General features: G+C 37.6%; 1 protein-coding gene across 1 annotated transcript; it reads left to right on the plus strand.

Moving 5' to 3' along the window:
• Positions 1-1060: 1060 nt before the first annotated feature.
• On the plus strand, positions 1061-18931 carry LOC129805018 (ankyrin repeat domain-containing protein 27-like). Its single transcript, XM_055852820.1, has 3 exons — positions 1061-1922; positions 9445-11270; positions 18802-18931. The coding sequence occupies exons 1-3, from the start codon at positions 1341-1343 to the stop codon at positions 18929-18931; spliced, it is 2538 nt and encodes an 845-aa protein (XP_055708795.1). The 5' UTR covers positions 1061-1340.
• The last annotated feature ends 1760 nt before the right edge of the window (positions 18932-20691 follow it).

Consider the following 20691-nt stretch of genomic DNA (forward strand, 5'->3'; position numbering starts at 1 on the left):
CTCGACTCTCAAAGTTGTGAGTTCGAGTCCCTCCCGGTACAATCAACTGAATGTCGAGAAAAGACATTTTTCACTGTAATAAAACATAATACAGTAGACTCTCTCAAATTCGGGCATATAGGACCGAAATGTCAGCCGAATTAGACAGAAATTCGGGCGACATGTGCATATTGAGTTTACGTTTACACACTCATATATATCGTAAATTGCATGAAAATCCCTCAATAATGCAAAATCACATCAAAACTAAGACAAACCATGCCAAATTTGAGCATATTTGATTCATTTGATAATCATAATCAAACTTGAAAAATGACAACAAACTGTTTTCAAATGTAACCGCTGCCCGAATTTAAAAGTAGCCCGATCTTAAAAGAGCCGAATTTGCGAGAGTCTACTGTATATACAAATTTTATTATTTAATCAAATTATTTACAAATGTTTACAATCATTTTCTTATTTTATACAATATTTCCGAAAATTCGCTCTTTGTTTCTATTGAATGTAAAAAAAAATAAAAATATTATGTTTTCCTTAAAATTGGAACTTTGTATACTGCGCATGAACTGTCCCACCTTCCTCTATATTCTGATTTAAAAAAAAACTATACAAAAAGCTGCAATAAAAAGTTTTTTTGTGTTTCCAGAACATTGGTAAATAATTATGAAAAATTGTGAATTTTCTTGATTGTAGACTTTAAAACCAAAAGAGTTAATTTAGATTTAGATTGATTCTCAATCATTTTTGGTCTGATCTTTCTCTTGGCGCCAAGACCTTACCGTTACATTTTGCTCCATTCAAAATCCCTCTCTTTGCCGATGGTGGCGCCGTGGTATAAACTAATACTATCGTCTGAACACAATTTTTTACTCTTTCTCTGTATTTCTGACCTAAATGCGGCTTTCGTTTATTCAAATGCCTTAAGTATTCAATATTTTATCACTTTCTATTAAAAATTTAAATCTTTATTGAACAAATAGCAATTTTTTCTTAGATGTTTTTCCCAGTCATTCAAAATGCGCGGCAATTTGCTTTTGTCCTCCGAAATCTAGGCAATCTGTCATTCTCTTATTTACAAAAGAGAAGGCAGAAAAAGAAAGTGCGACCGAAGGGTGAAATTTGATGTGAAAATCCCCAGAAAAATGCGAAAATCTTCAGAAAATTTCACATAAGTGTGCAGAAAAAGTGTCTCTGTGTGTTTGTCTGTACGTAGTTTGTGTTTATTTGGAGTGACTTGGGGAGATTTTGTGGAAAAGTGCAATTGTTAGTGAAGCCCTTGAAGTGCGTCTCGAGGCTGATTTGGAGGAAAATTGAACCTGGCCAGGTCTTTAGCCAAGACAATGGACTACGAGTACGATGAGAATCTGTCGGTGAATGACTTCTTCAAGATGCTGAAGAGTAAGCATCAGATATTGCTGGACACAGCTCCAATGGAGAATTTTGTCATTCTCATTCCACGACGTGGGAGTCTTCCGGACGTGAGGACTCTTGAGACAGATTTCATCCTCTCGCACGTCCTGATACCCAATGACGAACTCCCAGGCAGTCATTTTACCACGCTGATGGGGGAGAAAGTGAGTGTTAGTGGAGATGGGAAGAGGATTTTAGTGGAGACGGCAGCGGGAGAAGTTGAAGCCCTGATTCTCTTTGAGGAAGTCATCTACACCAAAGATTCCTCCAAGTATCGCGTGTGGTGCATAAATATGCCAATTGGCAAGACGACAAATGAGTCAGGGTGCAGGAAAACAAATCCCAGCACAGATCTCTACACAGTTCTCACCAGTCACGATGCTGGACAGCTCCTGGCCAATGAAATCAACTCCCAGACCGTCTTCAAGCGCATCCAAGCCATTTGCCGAGACTACGTGACAGTCAACTCCTCCCAGAACTTCTCCATTGACCAGTTAAGAGATTCAATCCAGGTAAGTTTGTTCAATAAAATAAATCAAAGGAAAGGAAATTTCCAATATTTTCATGTGGAACTTGAACTTGCTGATTGATTGTCTTATCCGGCAAAAATTGAATTGATGGGGCAATTTTTGGTGTCTCTTCCAAGCACTTGATAATCCCCGGACAATGTTTACGCTCAGAGAATCAACATTGTTATCAATGAGAAATGTGTTTTCGGAGCATTTAACAATTTAACGTGCGCAAGTGTATTGTCTTGGCCAATTCTCCAATTCCAGTGCTTCCATTCACAATTTCTTTTATCGTTAAAAAAATCCATTTATTCAAAATAATTTCATTGAGAAAGGCTGCCAATTAACACAAATTATGGTGCTGTTCCATTGAAAAATGAATTTGTATTTTGTGAGGATTGGGGCTAACAGTCGAGACAGGAACCAACATAAAGAAAAGTCGATAATGCAGAAGCATTTGAGAACAGCAACGCGTTAAAACCAAAAATGAGAAAGAGAAATCTTTTTTCTAAACTTTTTTTTATCACTTTACTGTTCTCAATTGCTTCTGAATTATCGACTCTGTGATGATTCTTGTCTCGACTGTTTTCTCCAGTCCCCTCGTCGTGCTCTTAAACGACCAAACAACACCAAAAAAGAATATAACACGATAGTAAAGTAAGATTTTTGAAATCGACGAGTATTCGAATAAGTCGTGCAATTTTCCATGCGTGACAACCGTTTTTCGTGCAGTTTTCTAGTAGTTTTCAGGCCAGCCAACTTTGTACATCAGTGTCGTAACGTTAAAGAAAAATAAGAAGATGCGTTTACAAAATTACTCAGTAAATCTGATCCCTTCTGTATTTTTCGAAGATCATTCACATTTCGCATCTGAATATTTTTCATCTGTTTGACACCATCATGAAGTTGGACGAATACTGGAAGATTAACCCTACAAATTTTATGGAATTGTGCATTTTTTAAGTTCTCTTTGTCAAATCGTTCGGTAGCTCATCGATCTTATCAATCGAAAGACTGTCAAAGCTGAGTCGAACAAGTAATCAATTTTCTTAGGAAGTACTTATATTCACCACTAGATAGCGATATTAAATTAGCCTATGTTTTTCTATATCCATTAAGTTAATGATGTTAATGACCATTCCATTATAAATTCGCTCGGAGAATAAAGTCAATACGCTATTAATATTGAAATAATTCTTCTGTGCGTTATGGCCTCTGCACACTAAAGAGATTTATGTCCATATTCTTTCCGTACAGAAAGATCTTGAAAAACTTAAAAATCTATTTGAAGATCCAAAAAAGAGACTTTCTTACTTCTTGATAATTTCGCAAGGTGGCTGAGGTACATCCTGTTCAAATTATCGAAGTGCTCAAATGTCAAAATCTTATGGTCTTCACATTGTTGTGAGGAAAAAAACAGGTTAACGACGTTTTAATTTTCTCAGAGAGACTTTCTGGGGCGCCTCTCTGGTTCTTAAAATGCATTTTGTCCTTAAAATTCTTCAAAATTTCCCGTTGAAATAAATAAAAAAAGACTTATAATTTCTTCACAAGACTTTCTAGCGCGCTCCTCTTGCTTCTAAAATGCATTTTGTCATTATCTATAAAAATTTCGGGTTGAGGAAAAAGCTTTTTTAATTCCCTCACTTTCTAGGGCGTCCAATTGTTCTAAAGGCTTTCTTGGCGCCCATAAAGCTATAAAAAAGCATTTTGCCCTTAAATTTTTGCAAGATTTCGTGTTGAAAATAAAAAGAGACACTTTAAATTCCTTCAGGTGCTTTTTGGGGGCGCCTAATTTGTTGCAGAGCTTTCTTGGCGCTCCTCTTGGATCCTGAAACGCATTTTGTCCTTATATTCTTTCAAGATTTCGAATTGAAATAAAAAAAATACTTCAAAATATTAAATTAAAATTGTGCAGAAAATACGCACAGCTGAAGTATAAGATAGTTCAGATTGTGTATAAAACTCGTACTTCTCAGATATTGTGCTGAAAACGCGCACAGCTGTTAAACATAAAACGATTAAGATTAAGAAAACTGTTAAAGAATTAGATTCAATTTTGTTTGAGCTATGCAGGACTATGCTCAATTTTAACCATTTTATTCTTGAGCTGTGCTCGGCTGTACCGGTTTTGACGAGCACCATCTATTTTAGGAATCCACCATCTGTTTCAGCAATTTGCTTCAATATGGACATACATTTCTCTAGTGTGTAGAGGCCATTATTCTACACAGAATTATTTTTGCTCAAATTGTGCCAAGAGAAAAAAAAATCACATTTTATCTCTTGATTTTGCCTTATATAAAATAAGCAAATTCTCAACCTTTAACCCTTTAAGAACGATTGTGTTACCTGTGACCCGAAAATGAAATTTTTCCTGTCGCCAAATACAGTTATGTTTTGCTATAAAAACTGGGAAAAACTGATTTTTTCTTACCCGAAATATTTTGGAGGAATTTTATAAGTGTTACTTTCTACTGGTCTAAAATTGTTATATTAATATTCTGGTACCAAGATCTCTGGTTTCTTAACTTTGGTCAGCTGGGAATCTGAAAATCATTTCTAGCAATTTTTCATGCGTGCCAACTGTGTTTCGGGCAGTTTTCGAGTAGTTTTCATGTCTTACTTACCTACTTCCCAGCAACAAAAATTTCCTGTTTGAAACACTGTTCAACGAACGTGTTCGGAACAGGGTTCGCTTCGTTCGCTTTAATGTAAACCCTTACAAAAAAAATTTGAACATGGAAGAAATGGGCCATCGTTACGTGATCCAATATCTGTTTTTGAAAGGTCTTAAGACACCCAATATTAAAGCCGACCTGGATTCTACTTTAGGGAAGTCTGCTCCTTCGATTTCCACTGTAAAATTTTGGGTAGCAGAGTGTAAGCGTGGTCGAAAGAGCTTGAATGATGGTCAACGCACTAGTCGCCCTAAAGAGGCGTCCTCACCGGAAAATGTAACGAAATCCAAAAAATGATATTGAGTGATCGTCGATTGAAAGTGCATGAGCTTGCTGACATGTCAGTCCTTTCAAAAAGTGCCGTACATCGCATATTGACAGAAAATTTGAACATGAAAAAGCTTTGTGAAAGATGGGTGCCTCGTTTGCTCACACCGGAGCAAAAACAGCGTCGTGTCGCGATGGCCAAAATCAAGGAATTGAAGTTCGAACTGCTTCCCCACGCCTTCAACCTACTATAAGATGGGTATAGATATAGAACCTATCCAGCATCGCCGGAAAAAGTGTGTCGACTTACAAAGAGATTATGTTGAGAAATAAAAAAGTAAAGTTCATTTTTTTTTCTTTTCCTCCGAGGCCAGGGACTCCTGGTACTGCCTTCGTTCCTCTATGTCAAAACAACAAAAGGTGTCATCCGTTATCTCGTACAACACACCAACCGAGACACCTTTCTATATTTTCTACAGATAGGCTAATTGCACTCCTTAATAGTCTAATTATATCAGCTAAAAAATGTCAAATGATGTCTGGTCACGCTCCTTAATTTTGACTATGAGACTGTTAACTCAAAATGATAAGGAATAAACTGTTTATAAAAATGATAATTTCAGTAATGAAAATGTTCGTGTCTTAATTGTTTGGTGAAAAATATTTAAACCAGAATGTATATATCGCTTTTTGGTAATAACAGGGGACTAACTAACTCAATCTGAGTAATTTTTCAGGAGATTGCGAATTGATTGTTCAATTTCTTCCAATTGTTTGGACGAAACTTACTTATTTGTTTACTATTTGTTAGAGGGATTTTGTATCGAAACTCAAATTTATACTCTTTTGAACCTCTTAAATATGTTTAAGAGAACAAATAGGCAATTTCTGTTTGAAATAAGTACTAACAGAAGACGCCCTTGTATAAGTTAGTTCTCTGTTTTGCAAAAATAGCATAAGTTAATCTGTTTTGTGACACTTTTAAAGCTTTTAACAAGCATTCAAAATGTAAAATTTTGAAAATTATTAATTTTATTATTAATATTTTATAAAATTGAAAATATATTCAATTATTTTTCAAAATTAAAATCTCAAAATCACAATAAATCCAGTTGGTTTCATGTAGTTACCAAAGAGCGGTACATATATAGTGATCATTCGTGGAAAATTTTGTGCAGAACCATTTCGGATTTATCAGTGGATGCTACTTAGCAAGGTAATAAGAGAAAATGTTACTCTTCTCAGTTGTGATTATTGTAATACAAGGAATTGTTAATGGTTTAACAGAAACTTTGGAACATACTGATATCAATAACGTTATTGACGATCATATTATCGATAAGAATTCTGCAACAACGGTAAGTTTTATTGAGATCCTTAATTAAGTGTCACAGAATTGAATAATTTAAGTATTTTATGAAGGTTGATATGATCAAGAAAAATGGGTATCCGGTGGAGTCACATGTGGTCGAAACTGAAGATGGATATCTTCTTACAATGCATCGGATTCCCCATGGAAAACCTGATGCTAATGGTGAAGTACCTGCGGAGAAATCAGTTGTTTTTCTGCAACATGGGGTACTATCCTGTTCTGCCGATTGGGTAGTCATTGGACCAGAAAATGCGTTAGCCTATCTTCTAGCAGATCAAGGATACGATGTCTGGATGGGCAATGCGAGAGGAAATACTTATTCCAGATCCCATACAACACTCGATCCAGATGATGATGCTGCCTTTTGGCAATTCAGTTGGCATGAAATAGGAACAATTGATGTTCCGGCGATGATTGATTTCATTTTAGAGGAAACATCAGAAGAAAAACTTCACTATATTGGTCATTCTCAAGGAACCACAGTCTTGTTCGTTATGCTTTCTCTCAAACCAGCCTACAATGATGTTCTCTACTCAGCTCAGGCTTTGGCACCTATAGTCTTTGTGTCCCACCTCAAAAGTCCTATATTACGACTCGTTGCACCATTATCTGATCAATTGGATCTTCTCAGTGGCCTCATTGGAGTCAATGAGTTTATGCCGAGTAATGTATTCACGCGAATTGGGGGAAAATATGCTTGTATGGATCATTCTCCATTTCAAGAAATATGTGCAAATATGTTGTTCTTGATAGCAGGCTATGATTCGGAGCAGCTCAATCGAGTATGAATAACAATCTAATCTTGATCTATCTCTTATAACTTTCCACTCTTGATGTTTTCAGACTCAATTACCAGATATAGTGGCTAATGCTCCTGCTGGATCTTCAGTCAATTAATTTGTTCACTATGGACAACTAATCAATTCTGGACATTTTCGGCAATTTGACTTTGGATTGGAAAATTTAGATAAATATAATTCTCGCACACCTCCAGATTATCCATTGCAGGATATCACTGCTCCGATCGCCTTGCACTATAGTGACAATGATTGGTTATCTGCTGTTGAAGATGTTGAGATACTGCGCGGAAAACTATCTAGCCTTATTGGGTATCATCGAGTACCTTATGCTAAATTCAATCATGTGGATTACCTTTTCGCAATTGACGTAAAATCACTGTTATACGACAAAGTGATGTGTATTATTTGCGATAACGACAAGGAGTACGACGACGACAATGAGTAATCTATAAGACTAACTTTCTTGGTCTTGCTATAAGTTTCTGTAAAAGAGTAATAAATAAACCATCAAAAAGACAGTTGAGTTATTAATCTAAGTGTTTTGTTTTGCCTCTCTCTCGCACTTGCCCACTGCGTACAAAGTTGGCAGACATGAAAACTACTCGAAAACTGCCCGAAACACGGTTGGCACGCATGGAAAATTGCTAGAATTGCTTATCAGATGCCCAGCTGACCAAAGTTAACAAACCAGAGCTCTTGGTACTAGAATGTTAACAGCGTTGTTAACAATTTTATGCCACTGGAAAATGAGTTTGCCAAAAGTTACTAGCGCTGGAAACTTTTATCAGATACAGCGCACGAGTAGTGCAGCGGCGAGTTTTGAAAATAAAATGCAAAGTCCCTTTTGGATTTACTACATGGTTCAGAAAGTTCAGAAAATAACTACTACGAACAGTAATATCTTACTGATCGTATTACTGCACTAGAGATTCCCGCCTAACAATTTTCCCCCCAATAATTTCCATGTAAGATATTTGTCTGAGAACCTTATCCGTTCAAAAATTGTAAATTGTTTTTTTTTATTACAATCCATATTGTATAAATGCTTTGTAGACCTGAGGAAGGAGGAAATAAGACTCCGAAACGTCGTAGGGAGAATAAAGGAGAGAAAAGCTCAAAGGTCAATCCGTGTTTTAATTTCCCCAGAATCGATTAAGTACTGATTTTTTTGACTGGGGGATTTTTTTGATCGCTAGAACGCTTTGCCATCTCTTTCTAAAAAACAGCACTTACTTAGGTGGCGCTACGTCCCATTGAAGGACGAGGTCTCTCGCACCAACCTTCTCCAGTCCTGGCGACTCTCCGTCAGCTTGCTCCAGAAACGTAGCATAGGTCACTGTCGAAAAGTCCGTCCTATCGGAGGCTCTTTGCGAGTTTTCGTTACAATCTCGCCATTATGGGGAGGGGTTGTTAACCCCTCGCCCAACCCTCTCTAGAAGGACCAGACCCCTTGTTCGTTAGCCTCAGGTTCGTGACTTTCCACTGGGGTTTGTTACCCAATCTTCTATCACTCACCTGAGGGTACCCGGGCCTACCAAGTATCTAGCTCGCTTGGAAGTAAGCATAGTAATTGAGGAGAAGACCCCAAAATAAAGCACTGGTCATTCAGTAATGGAGTTCTCTTAAATCCCAAAAAATCACATGCCCTTTCTATCTCTAAACGATCTGCTAAGTTTACTGTCAGCCCTCCACTCCTTTGCGAAGAAATCCTTCCATTTTCTGATCAGTGACCGGGTTAAAAATCTTGGAATCATTTTCAACAGAAACTTATCCTTCCTTGACCCATTCATTGAATGTTGTCTTTAGTAAATGACCTTAGAATGAACTTTCAATGAGATAAGAATAAGACAAACTGCAGCGAAAAGCGTCAAGATGCAGTTCACGTATTCGCCGCTTGAGTACCGAATTACTGAACACGATCGTTTTAACCCGACTGATGACCATGTCACATATAAGATTAATATTAAGATTAATACTTTCTGAACTGCGAGAATGCCAAAAAAAGATAGCAAGTGTTTTATCATGCCTCTCTCTCGCACTTCGCTCGAAAACTGACCGAATCACAGTTGGCACGCATGGAAAATTGCTCGAGTTGCCTGTAATACGATTCAAAAAGCAATTAATACAAACAGTAATATCTTACTCATCGTATTACTCCACTAGAGTGTACTCTTTCTAACACACGTGATATTCCAATTGAATTTTGAATACTATATACCTCTCTCCGGCTTTTCTTAATATTAATATTAATCTTATATGTGACACCGTGGTGACAATCACATCCCTTCATGTTTCGGATACCTCCTTGCGGGAAGTCCTAGTTCCTCTATGGAATGTTGTGGCAGTATTCATATTATTTAGTATTTTCAAGGGTGTTTTTCCATATGTCACGTGTAATTTTCCAGGCGCTCTTCAACAAGTGCCTCAAGATTGCTATGCTCAACAATAGCGTGCTGAAGAAGAAATGCCGAGCTGATGCATTCTTCCTGAGAAATGTCAAGCTTGCCCTTGAAACATACATCATGAGCCTCTTGCATGAGTTTGTCTTTGATCGTGTCACGCTGTGCTACCTTCCAGAGGCAGAAATCTTTAACAGGCATGCTAGAAGTGCCAGTGATTTTACCTATCAGGACTTCCATATTGATCAGCGGTTCCAGGCATCTCTGGGGTTAGTAAAAAATGAATTGTGTCGTATTGAGTCGTGCACAACGGTATTGGAAAAGATGAACTGTTTGAAGAATGCTCTGAATCTGCTCCCAAGAGATAGAAAGGGAGAGAGTTCTGTGAGTTCAGATGAGATCATTCCAGTTTTGGCTTTTGCCATTGTTAAGTCTGGTTTGACGCACTGGGTGACGACATTGAGGTATCTGAAACGTCTCAAATTTACGAGTCTGTGTGACAATGGTATTGAGGATTACCTCCTTACCACCCTCGAGGCCGCTATGACGTTTCTCGAGGGCGGATCTTGGGGGAAATTGACGAATCCCCGTGGGGATGAGAAGGTTCCTGACAAAATTGTTGAGCGATTTGTGTCTAGAGAACATTTTATCGAATACTTCCATGGTAGAGTACGTGGAAATTGCGAAAGTGAGGTTATTAGGTTGATGGATGTGGCTCATGTGGAGATAGAATCTCTGAGTGGGAAACTCTGTCATCCACTGTGCGACTGCACAGGATGCCGTGAGATTGTAGGTCAGAGTGTGCCAGATGTCAATTGTGCGGCAGAAGATGGTCGAACAGCTCTGCACGTAGCTGCAGCTGCTGGACCAGCCAAGATGGTCACTCTATTGATAGCTCTAGGAGCGAGAGTGAATGTTAGGGATCGGAATGGGATGACACCATTGCATGTGGCTGCTAGGGATGGACAACAGAGTACACTGTTGTTGCTCTTGCATGCAGGAGCGAAGATTGATGCTAGAACGAATCTGAGTGCAGAAACACCGCTCCATTTGGCAGCCTGCAATGGTCAGGATCGCTGTGTCAAAGCCATCCTCTATTTCTGTGATCACATGCATGTGCCCCAGATAAGTGTCAATGCTAGAAATGCACGGGGAGAGACTCCGTTGCATCTGGCAGCTCGTTGGGGCTTTGCGAGTATCGTGGAGTCCTTGATGGAATTTGGGGGTCGTGGAGATGTTCGCAATAAATTAGGTATCACACCCATTGAATCTTCCCATAATTCGCACATTCGCACGCTCATGGAGGACCAAATAGGAGCTACAGTGACATTTAGACGAGACACTAGCGCCCCTGAAGTCAAAGCCGAGAAGATCATTGACGCCATTGTTCAAGGAGACACCAATCTAGCACTTTTCTATCTCAATATTGATCCAGCATCTCTGACCAATGGGACAGAGGCAACTTGTGAGTGTGCTGAGCCCCTATGTAGATGTCCAGGGGAGTCAGTGCGGACCAAAGTTGTGCCACGAGGTGCCAATGTCAATTTAGCAACTGAAGATGGCATTACGCCATTGCATGCGGCCATTCGGTACAACAATGTCCACATGACGCACACATTGCTGGCCTTTGGGGCCAATCCAAAAGCCAAGACACGATCACAGTGGCATACTCCACTTCATTTCGTGGCTACAGCTCAGGAAGTGGATGCTGTGGTGGTTTTTCTCGATCACACCACCAAAGACATCATTGACGATGAAGACATCAAGGGAAATACAGCCTTGCATCTTGCGCTGATCGCATCGAACTTGCATCTCGTGGAACTTCTGCTAAAGTAAGTTTATTTTGCTACTTTTTATAACTAGAACTTTTTATGCTATTGGAAGTTTAACTGTAAATTTTTATTTTGCTTTATCAAATGTTATTCAAACTTTACGATATCATTTGATATTCAACTAAAATGATCAAGTGAAAGTTTAATGAGAAGTTTATGCACCGCTAGGGCACTTTTAATCCCCTTTATAATGCTCAATATTTTTGACAGCAACAATGACAAATTTCAAATAAACTTTGAAAAAGACAAATTCCTCTCGTTCAGTAATAACCTTCCCGATTTGAGAGCTCTCTCAGGTACTTTACCGATTCGAAGGTATATCAGAGAGAACTTACCTAAAAACCCGCGTTGGAAGTTCGAACGTTTAAACCGACGAGTTACACAAAAATGAGCAAGTTCCTAAAAAGGACATCTCTTTGAGTGAAAGTGCAATTGAGACGTTCTACCATCCTGAATTTTCACAAAACTACACAAAAATTCACTTATTGCAGCAAACTTTGCACACTGTTGTTGACATTCTGACGATTGAAGTGTCAATCGAAATGCGAAATGGCAGAACAATCAGCGCTAAAGCGGCGAATACGTGAACTTGCACTTTAGGCTTCCGGTAGGTTTTCGAATGGGTTTGGCTTGGCTTTTGAGTGGCTTGTCTCTTCGAAAGGTTATTACTGAACGGAGCCATTCAGGACAAAAACCACGTCAATGGTTATTCGAATCCCAGCAACGAAAATTCTCTGTTTGAAAACTGTTCAACGAATGTGTTCGGAACGTTGTTCGCTTGGCCAACGCTTTCTGAATATTTGAGAGGCCGCCACCATTGCGGCCTGTTGAACATAGAACTCTTTCGTTGTTGGGGTTTAAACGGGAAGTTCGCGTATTCGCCGCCTGAGCACTGAAGACTTTCTAGCTTTTGACGACAGACTATTTTCCGGATGAAAGCTGTCAAATCAAGATACTCAAAAATACCCTTTCATTATAAGTTTTTATCTGTGAGTTTCACTCCCAATCATTTGTATGAAGGGCGGCTGAAAGTATTACGAAATTTTCTTATTTCTTATCACGAGTTTGATTATTGTTTTGTTTATCATAATTTCTTATACCTTTATCCTTCCTGTAAATGGCATTTTTAGGCAGTCGTTTTTAGACATTTAATCTTCTTCTTTTGTTTTACGTTTTGGCTGTCGGACTCAATTAGGTCCATATAGCCATTTCGTTGCTCACTTTAAATTTTATTTTTTTTTCATTTATCACTATTTTATTTTTTAACGTTCACTGTTTTTTTTTAATTATTATATGCTCACTTTTTGTTTATTTAATGAATTAAAATATGTCTTCTTTGTCTTTTGATTTACTTTTCCATGAAGTTTTTATGCTCACTTTTTCTTTTTTTTATCCCATTATATCATTTACTCGTCTCTGACTAATGCTTTGCACCCTTTGCACAGATTTCAAGCTCCACGTTAATCTATTTTCACCGTCATATTCCCTATTTTGTGATCTTCTTGAGTTCTCCTATTTAATGTTTGACGGCTTCCTCTGGTCTTGGTCACCAAGATTTTCCTTCCGGTCTAAATAACTTTGTGCTCCCAGTTTATTGCTTCCTCTAGTATCTAGTTCTTTTCCAATATCATCTGGTTGTCCCCACATTGAAAAATTTGCAACACTTCTCGCCGGTGGAGGTTTTTCTGCTTGCTTTTGCATGAATTCATTGGGGACGCCGTCGGATTTAACCTCAAATTTTATTTCTCTTACTGATTTCACTCTGAATCTAGTTTCCTTATAACATTTTCTACTCAAATTTAATTATTGTGCTTTTAACTTTAATTTGGGTACTCATTTTATATGATATAGCACTAATTTTTATCAATATCATAATTTTCTTTATGCTCTGAATTCAATATGGACTTATCGTCGCGCTCTTATTCGGACTCTTGAGACATTTAATCAAGGCAAAATTAGAGGTTTTGACATTTGAGATAGACGCATGGGCAGAGGAACCAAAATTTAACGAAAAAGTCGTTTTTCTGCTATTGTAGTTGTGGTCGCCAGCATTTGAAAAAAAATGCCGCCGAGATTGCTTTTTAAAGTCAATTTGTGAAGTTTAATTAATGAAATTTCAATGAAAATTGATGTTAACATGAAGGAAATAGTTTTTAGCACTAGTTTAGTGATACAGAATTGATTAAAAGGTGTGATTTGATAGCAAAAATGGGCTAAATATGGATCACCCAGCGATTTTTGCAACATTTCATAATTCGTGGAAAATTATGAGAATTATATGGAATATCGGTGATTTATGAATTGGAATAGAAAATTGGTGAGTTTTGGAAGCATTTGTGACTATTTATTTTTTGAATTGTTCGTGGAAAATCCTCTGGAAAACGTCTTGAAAAAGTGCTTCAGTTGTGAAATAGAAGATGGCGGACGGTGCCTTTTGCGACATTTGTGTTGAAGTTTTCACGCTATTTTGCACGGAAGTAAGTAAATTTCCGTAGTAAATACATTAAAAATTATTAAAGAATTGGCCAGTTAAGATATTTGTGGGAAAATTCTGTGATTTTCACTGTTTTTTCTCGTGTTTTTTTTCTAGTATGAAAGTTGCCATGCAAAAGATAGCATTCAGACCACATTTGTCATCTGTTTTGGGGCTCGAGGGCTTTGTTTTAGTCATCCTGACATTCTATCTTCTCGGGAAGAGGCCCTAGAAATTCTGCGTAGTCTTCCAGACAATTTGTGTGCTGTTTGGAAGCCTTCCGGACACTGAAATTCATTCCATTAGATCACCATAAGTGTCGTTGACTCGAAAAAAAAATCCCTTTTATCCTTCTAAAAACGGATAAATCTCACATTTTTTATACTGTAAGGATTCTAGAATGTTTTTTTTTTCTTTGTAAAGGGAAGAAAAGAATAAAAAACTTACAAAAATACAGTAGAGTCTCTCAAATCTGAATCTCTCAAATTCGAACGCCGTTTGGATTCAAAATGTCAATTATAAGGTTATGTTAGAAAGTTCGTATTCTAGGTGAACGAGAATCATATTTATGTGCTTCCTCCTGAATGTTTACATATATTATTATTGTAGAAAATGAAAAGGAAGTATATTACCACTAAAACTTGCGAGAAAGTGCGAGAATTTGATTCAAAGTACAATTTAATCTTACACAAATTTCGTTAGTTTTGAAAAAATCGTTCGAATTTGGGAGGTGAGAAATGTCAAAAATACCCCCCGACCGTTCGAATTTAGGAGACTCTAAATTTTGCAATTTTCTATCAGTGTTTGTTAACGAACTGTCTTTTGGTCTCAAAAAAAAAAAAAACATACAAGTTTTACAAATTTATCACAATTATCACACTTTTTATATTTATTAGTCCTCTTTCAACAAAATTAGACAAGAAGATTTGGTAGAGAATAATAAAAAATTCCTAAAAACATTAAAAAATAAATGCAATATCAGTCACTTTTTTTAGTGTTGCCAGATTCGAATGCAAAACCGACTTTTTCCTTTAGTGGTGGTTCCTGTGTTCCTTTAAGTGGTGGTTTCTCTGGCAAGAGGACTACTCTACAAGTTGACACAGTTAAGCAATTTTTCCTGCAATAACCATGCATATTCACCTTTCGTAGCATACAAAAAAAAATTAATTTAAAAAACCAAGTAGGAAAAAGAAACAAATTGTTTCTGTTGTAATTTGAGTACGAAGAAATGCAAAGCTTATCATTTCAAATAACAAGAAAAAAACAGTGTCGAATTAAAATCCAGTAAAAGAAAATTTCTTATCGCTGGAAAACTTCTAAATATATTTATTATTCTGTGTTTTCTTGAAAGCCAAAAAAAATGCCGTCTGAGCTATAAAATCTAATGGGACGGAACGAGGCAGTCGAAGCTTTTCGTCAATTTTTAAAATAAAATGTCAGTTAAACGGTCTAGTGGTCAAAGTGATTGAGATAGTGAAAAAACAAAAGTGGAAATGAATCGGTTTCCGGTACTTTAGATCGTCTACCTTGATACTTCTTTCGAGGGAAGAAGTATAAAAGGCCCGAGGATCACCGTACTAACCATCAGTAAGCAGTAAAACACTTTCAACACAAGTTTCACCAGTTTTCCAACAAGTTATCCAAAAGAAGTTTCATCATGAAGAACCTTTCTCTGGTTATTTTCATCGCAATCTGCGCAGCATTACCTCTAGCTCAAGGAATCGCTTGTGGAAGTTCTGGATGTCCATTAGGCGTTTTACTTAGTATTTTTTGTGGAGTCGGTATTATACCTAATTGTGAAGACCAATTTGGCATGTGCGTGGATGCCTTTTCGATTTGCTGTGCGCTTGATCCGACAGATGTAGCAAACGTTCTAACCTGTTTTGCTGGTGCTATAACAACAAGTTGCATTCCACTTTTATAATTTGCAACAATCATATAAATTTTTAATAACGAATGCACATGAGAAAACGGAATGAAACTACCAGGATCCCAATCAATGGCCTTTTGAAATTCTCCTTCAACATCTTCAATCCTATCTGCACTAATGTTAATTGAGCTCAATAAAGCACATTGTTTTGATTTTTGTCTATTAGCAAAAAAAATTGTTTTTTTTTATTAACACATGATTTTCAATTGTTATGCCTGAACTGAACAGATCCGTATAAGTTTTATTCCAAGAGAACACACGCGTAGATCTGTTTTGGGAATTAAAAAAATACATTTTTACTGCTGTCTGAATTCCACTAGAGGGCATATATGATTTTTTGTTCTGATCTTGAAGTGTTTTCGATGAGAAACTACAATTTCGAAGTAGTAAACTCTTTCGTATCCCAGCAACGAAGAGTTCTATGTTCGACAGGCCGCGACGGTGGCGGCCTCCCAAATGTTCAGAATGTGGTGGCCACCATGGAGAACTATTGTTTGAACCGCGTTCGTTTTTTCCCAGCCCGTAAGGATTTACATTGGATCGAACCCTGTTCTGAACGCGTTTCTGAACGGTGTTCAAACTTTCGCTGCTGGAATACATCGGGTCAATGGTAATAGGCGACCACTATATTTCAACAAAAGTCCTAGCTCGGCTGCTGAAAGCCAACAAGGCATATTTCAGTTCATCAAGTGTTTCGGTCCAGAACCTTAAACATAAAAACAAGCTACTACTAGGACTATGGTCCTGGCAGTCCTCACGTATTCGTCTAGACCGTAGGTTCTGAGCAAACAGAATTGTAAACTCTTGGTCGTGTTTGAAATGAAGATTCTATGACGGATTTTTTTATGTAAGGAGGGTGGATTACGGAGCTTAAAAAACGGGTACTTATAAAAAACTTAAATACCCCTTGGCTGACTATTCCTATCTTGAAGAGCATGAAAAAATGCGAGTGTGAGACACTGCGGAGGCTATCTGTAACCTTCCACGGCTGTGTTAGGTACGTTTGTGGCCTCGGCGCCCGTGATCACATCTCCGAGCATCGTAATATCCTGGTGGGTTGTGATCTCCCATCACTTCTCCGTCTGAGAGCGGTGTCATTCCTTTTCTGTTTGATAATCTCTGGGAGACCGCAATACTTAGCCTCACTCCTGATTCCCGGGGCCTCTGCCAGGGTCCGCGGACTCTTGGTTCCTAGAGTTAGCTCGAATCAGCTCTCCCGCACGTTTTTTGTCAAGGGGATAGTTTTATATAATTCTATTCCCCCGAATGCCCGACTATCCGTTGACGGAATAACAGGCTACTTCCAGTCTCAGTCCTAATAATTTAATTTACTTTTCTTTTCAATATTGCCTTTGCCTTATATCCACTTACTTAAATTTTGTTAATATCTTTTTTTTTCGTTTTTTCTTCTGCTTTTGCCAGACATTGTAACAGGGGCGAACCCTATTTGTTTGAGAAATTAATAAATAATAATAAAAATAATAACCTTATGAGGTATATGAGCACTACTAAGAAGTAACTGTCATCAAAGTACGCTTTAATAGACTGCGGCGGGTGGTCACTTAGTTGGCAAGGATGAGGTTGACCCAGCTTAGAATGACTTTAGGGACAGATTCTATGCTTCAAGGAAACGAGGCTGAACGAATGGAACTAATAGACTGATGATATAGACCAGGGCGTCAGCTCATTAGGGCAGGGCCCATCAAGCCTAATAAAAAGTGAAGATATTTTTCACTTTTCCTTGTAAAAATGTTGCAGATATTGTACCGCGACTTAAAAAAATTTCCTCGCAGTTCTTGTATTATTCCGGCGAGCACTATGAAATATATATTTTTAGATAGCTCTTAATGCACAATTTTGAAATATATCAGACTGATTAGTCAATTCTCTTTAGGAAAAAACTTGCCAATAGTCTTCAGTGCCTCTATGCAAAAACGTATGAAAAAATGAAATGTCGAGAGGCCCCTGCATTAGGGGGTACAGAATTTGAGAATAGTGACGCGTAAGGGTCTGGTGTAGCGACAAATCCTGACCTGAGTGAGAGCAAGATCACCAATTGGTTGCAATTGGCGGACTCTATGCTTCGGAGAAACGAGGTCGACTCAATCTCTAATGAACCGATGTCGTAAACCAGGACGTCAGCTCATTAGGGATGCGGAATTTGAGAATAGTGGCTCATAACAGACTCGTGTGGCGACGGACTGAGTCAGAGCAAAACCAGCAATTGGTTGTAGTTCCGGTTCAACAAGTAAATGTCTCATTTTGGTGGTTTTTCCTTTGTGTGTTTCGAGAGATAATTTTCTGTATTGTATAATTCATTAAGGATTGTTAACACTAGCTTCTTCCCAACGGTTAAGCCTCCCGTCGCTATTTGGATTAACATCGTAGATGTCACTCGAAGCAGTATTGATCTACTGATTTCTTCTAAGACCGTTCCTAGAGAAGATCGGGATAGAGGATTACTAAAAGGAGTTATATCCAGGTACATCGGTGTTGTTCTTCTTTCCAGGGGCAAGAACGAACCCGGAACGAGTTCTTCTCTCTGATTACTAGAATTCTACGCAACGTCAGTTATTCTTCCAAAGCAATATGAGTTAGTTCATGTTAGATCTTGGTAGATCGCGAGGTTTCTGGAGAAACCTCAAGCGATCAAGGCGCAAATCCACGCAATTGCTTAAAGGGCTTCCGCTCTTAGTGGTTCCCTGACAAATCTAACAGGATAACGTTTTTCATCACTAGATCCTTCATTATTTCAAAAAAGTAGTAGTTGTCATGTCTAGGTCGTCGATATCCTGTATTTGGTTGAATTGTCACTTCTTTCGAGTTTGTCGTCTTTTTAGAATGATTTGTAGAGCTTTTCTGAGTAGTCTCTTACTACTCATGCACTAGACATGATCATACAATTGGAACAGTGACTAGAAATAAGATCACAATAACTAAGAATTTCATGTAATAAACAAGGCAAATATTATTTGACAGAAAAAAAATTAAAACAGTGTGCTTTATTGAGCTCAATTAACATTAGTGCAGATAGAATTGAAGATGTTGAAGGAGAATTTCAAAAGGCCGTTGATTGGGATTCTGGTAGATTTTTTTCCGCTTTGTCCTGGGTATTCATTATTTCAAAGATCACCAAAAAGGCAGATCTTTGCTGCGTCCGTGCAAGCCTGTGGAATTGCAGTGGGATCTCCCAGATCGCAGCACGAAGTACTAACATCGTCACATGTTTCACAGCAAAAAAGGGGGATGGGAAGATAACAGTTGACGATACACACAAGATCAACTAATAACTCAATTAAGCACAAAGGTAGAGTTTGTCCTTGAGCTAGAGGTAATGCTGCGCAGATTGCGATGAAAATAACCAGAGAAAGGTTCTTCATGATGAAACTTCTTTTGGATAACTTGTTGGAAAACTGGTGAAACTTGTGTTGAAAGTGTTTTACTGCTTACTGATGGTTAGTACGGTGATCCTCGGGCCTTTTATACTTCTTCCCTCGAAAGAAGTATCAAGGTAGACGATCTAAAGTACCGGAAACCGATTCATTTCCACTTTTGTTTTTTCACTATCTCAATCACTTTGACCACTAGACCGTTTAACTGACATTTTATTTTAAAAATTGACGAAAAGCTTCGACTGCCTCGTTCCGTCCCATTAGATTTTATAGCTCAGACGGCATTTTTTTTGGCTTTCAAGAAAACACAGAATAATGAATATTCTTAGAAGTTTTCCAGCGATAAGAAATTTTCTTTTACTGGATTTTTATTCTACTCCATTTTTTCTTGTCATTTGATATGATAAGATTTGCATTTCTTCGTACTGAAATTACAACGGAAACATTGTTTTTTTTTTTATTGTGCTGTTTCTTTTTAAAATTAAGATTTGTGTTATTGGCCGTATTCTTCACGTTATCAATTGGACTCATTATGTACCTCTCATTCCTCCGTTCTGTCGTAACATTCGAGACGGTGATCTATCTTAACCAGAAAGACGGGGTTTTGGATCGGTATCAGTGATTGTATCAACCCTATTCAAATTGAAACCTCTGTTATTGAAACTAATATGATATAGTATCTGCTAATTTTATGATTTAATTGTGATAACGGTGATTACCAAATGAAAAGGACACTGACTAATTTTGGTCAACAAAGCGTATGCATGATGAATTTTCTTATTGGAAAAATTGCTAGGTTTTTTTTTTAAATCCAAGGTTACTTGCCAAATTCTTGATTTTATGGACAAGGCTTCAATCGTTTTGTCAACATCTCACACAGTAACTGTGTTATCACACTTGCACATTAAAATTTTAATATGATTCACATTAATTGTCACTGGTGAGAGTCCAAATGTGTAATTTGTGTGTTTGAATCATTTTATATTCAAAATTTGATCTATTTGTTGATAAAAAAGGTAGACTTGGCCCGCAAAATTCGATATATAAATTGATTTATAGCATTAATGCGAAAAATTAATGCGATTTTCTCTTTAATTTTTTAATGTGAAAAATATTTATGCTTTAGGTAAATTTAAACTTATTTTTGCAGGCCAAGTCCACTTCTTTATCAATAAATAGAAAAACCCTAAATATTAAGTGACTCAAAGACACAAATAACATATTTAGATGCTCACAAGCGACAATTAATGTGAATCACATTAAAATTTTAATGTGCAAGTGTGATAACGCCGTAAGACTGTGTTGCTTCTCGAAAACCCCAAGAACTGCCTTTTCCATCCTCTTATCCTGATTCCCAGGCTTTCGGCCACTTTCCAGCAGCGAAAAGATGTACATAAGTTTTACATGTTAGTGCATGTAAGGCTTACCAATTACTATAGCTTATGGAGGTTTAACACGGTATAACCACACTTTTGTCACCTACGTAAGCCTTACTTGTAAGGCATAGGAAAGCTATTGGATGCATTTTTATGGCTTTTAAGGACGCCTTACATAAATACACATGTAAAGCATTTGTAAGCAAATTCCGTAAAACTATAGTACACTCGACTCTTCGCTATCCGGCTA

Source organism: Phlebotomus papatasi, chromosome 2 (assembly GCF_024763615.1).
Source record: "Phlebotomus papatasi isolate M1 chromosome 2, Ppap_2.1, whole genome shotgun sequence".
Lineage (NCBI taxonomy): Eukaryota > Metazoa > Arthropoda > Insecta > Diptera > Psychodidae > Phlebotomus > Phlebotomus papatasi.

Bases quoted from the DNA above. Each gene is read 5' to 3' on its own strand.
- LOC129805018 (XM_055852820.1), top strand. From the start codon at position 1,341: ATGGACTACGAGTACGATGAGAATCTGTCGGTGAATGACTTCTTCAAG. The intron at 1,923-9,444 runs GTAAGTTTGTTC...GTAATTTTCCAG, and splicing joins AGTTAAGAGATTCAATCCAG to GCGCTCTTCAACAAGTGCCT. The intron at 11,271-18,801 runs GTAAGTTTATTT...ATTATTTCAAAG, and splicing joins CTCGTGGAACTTCTGCTAAA to ATCACCAAAAAGGCAGATCT.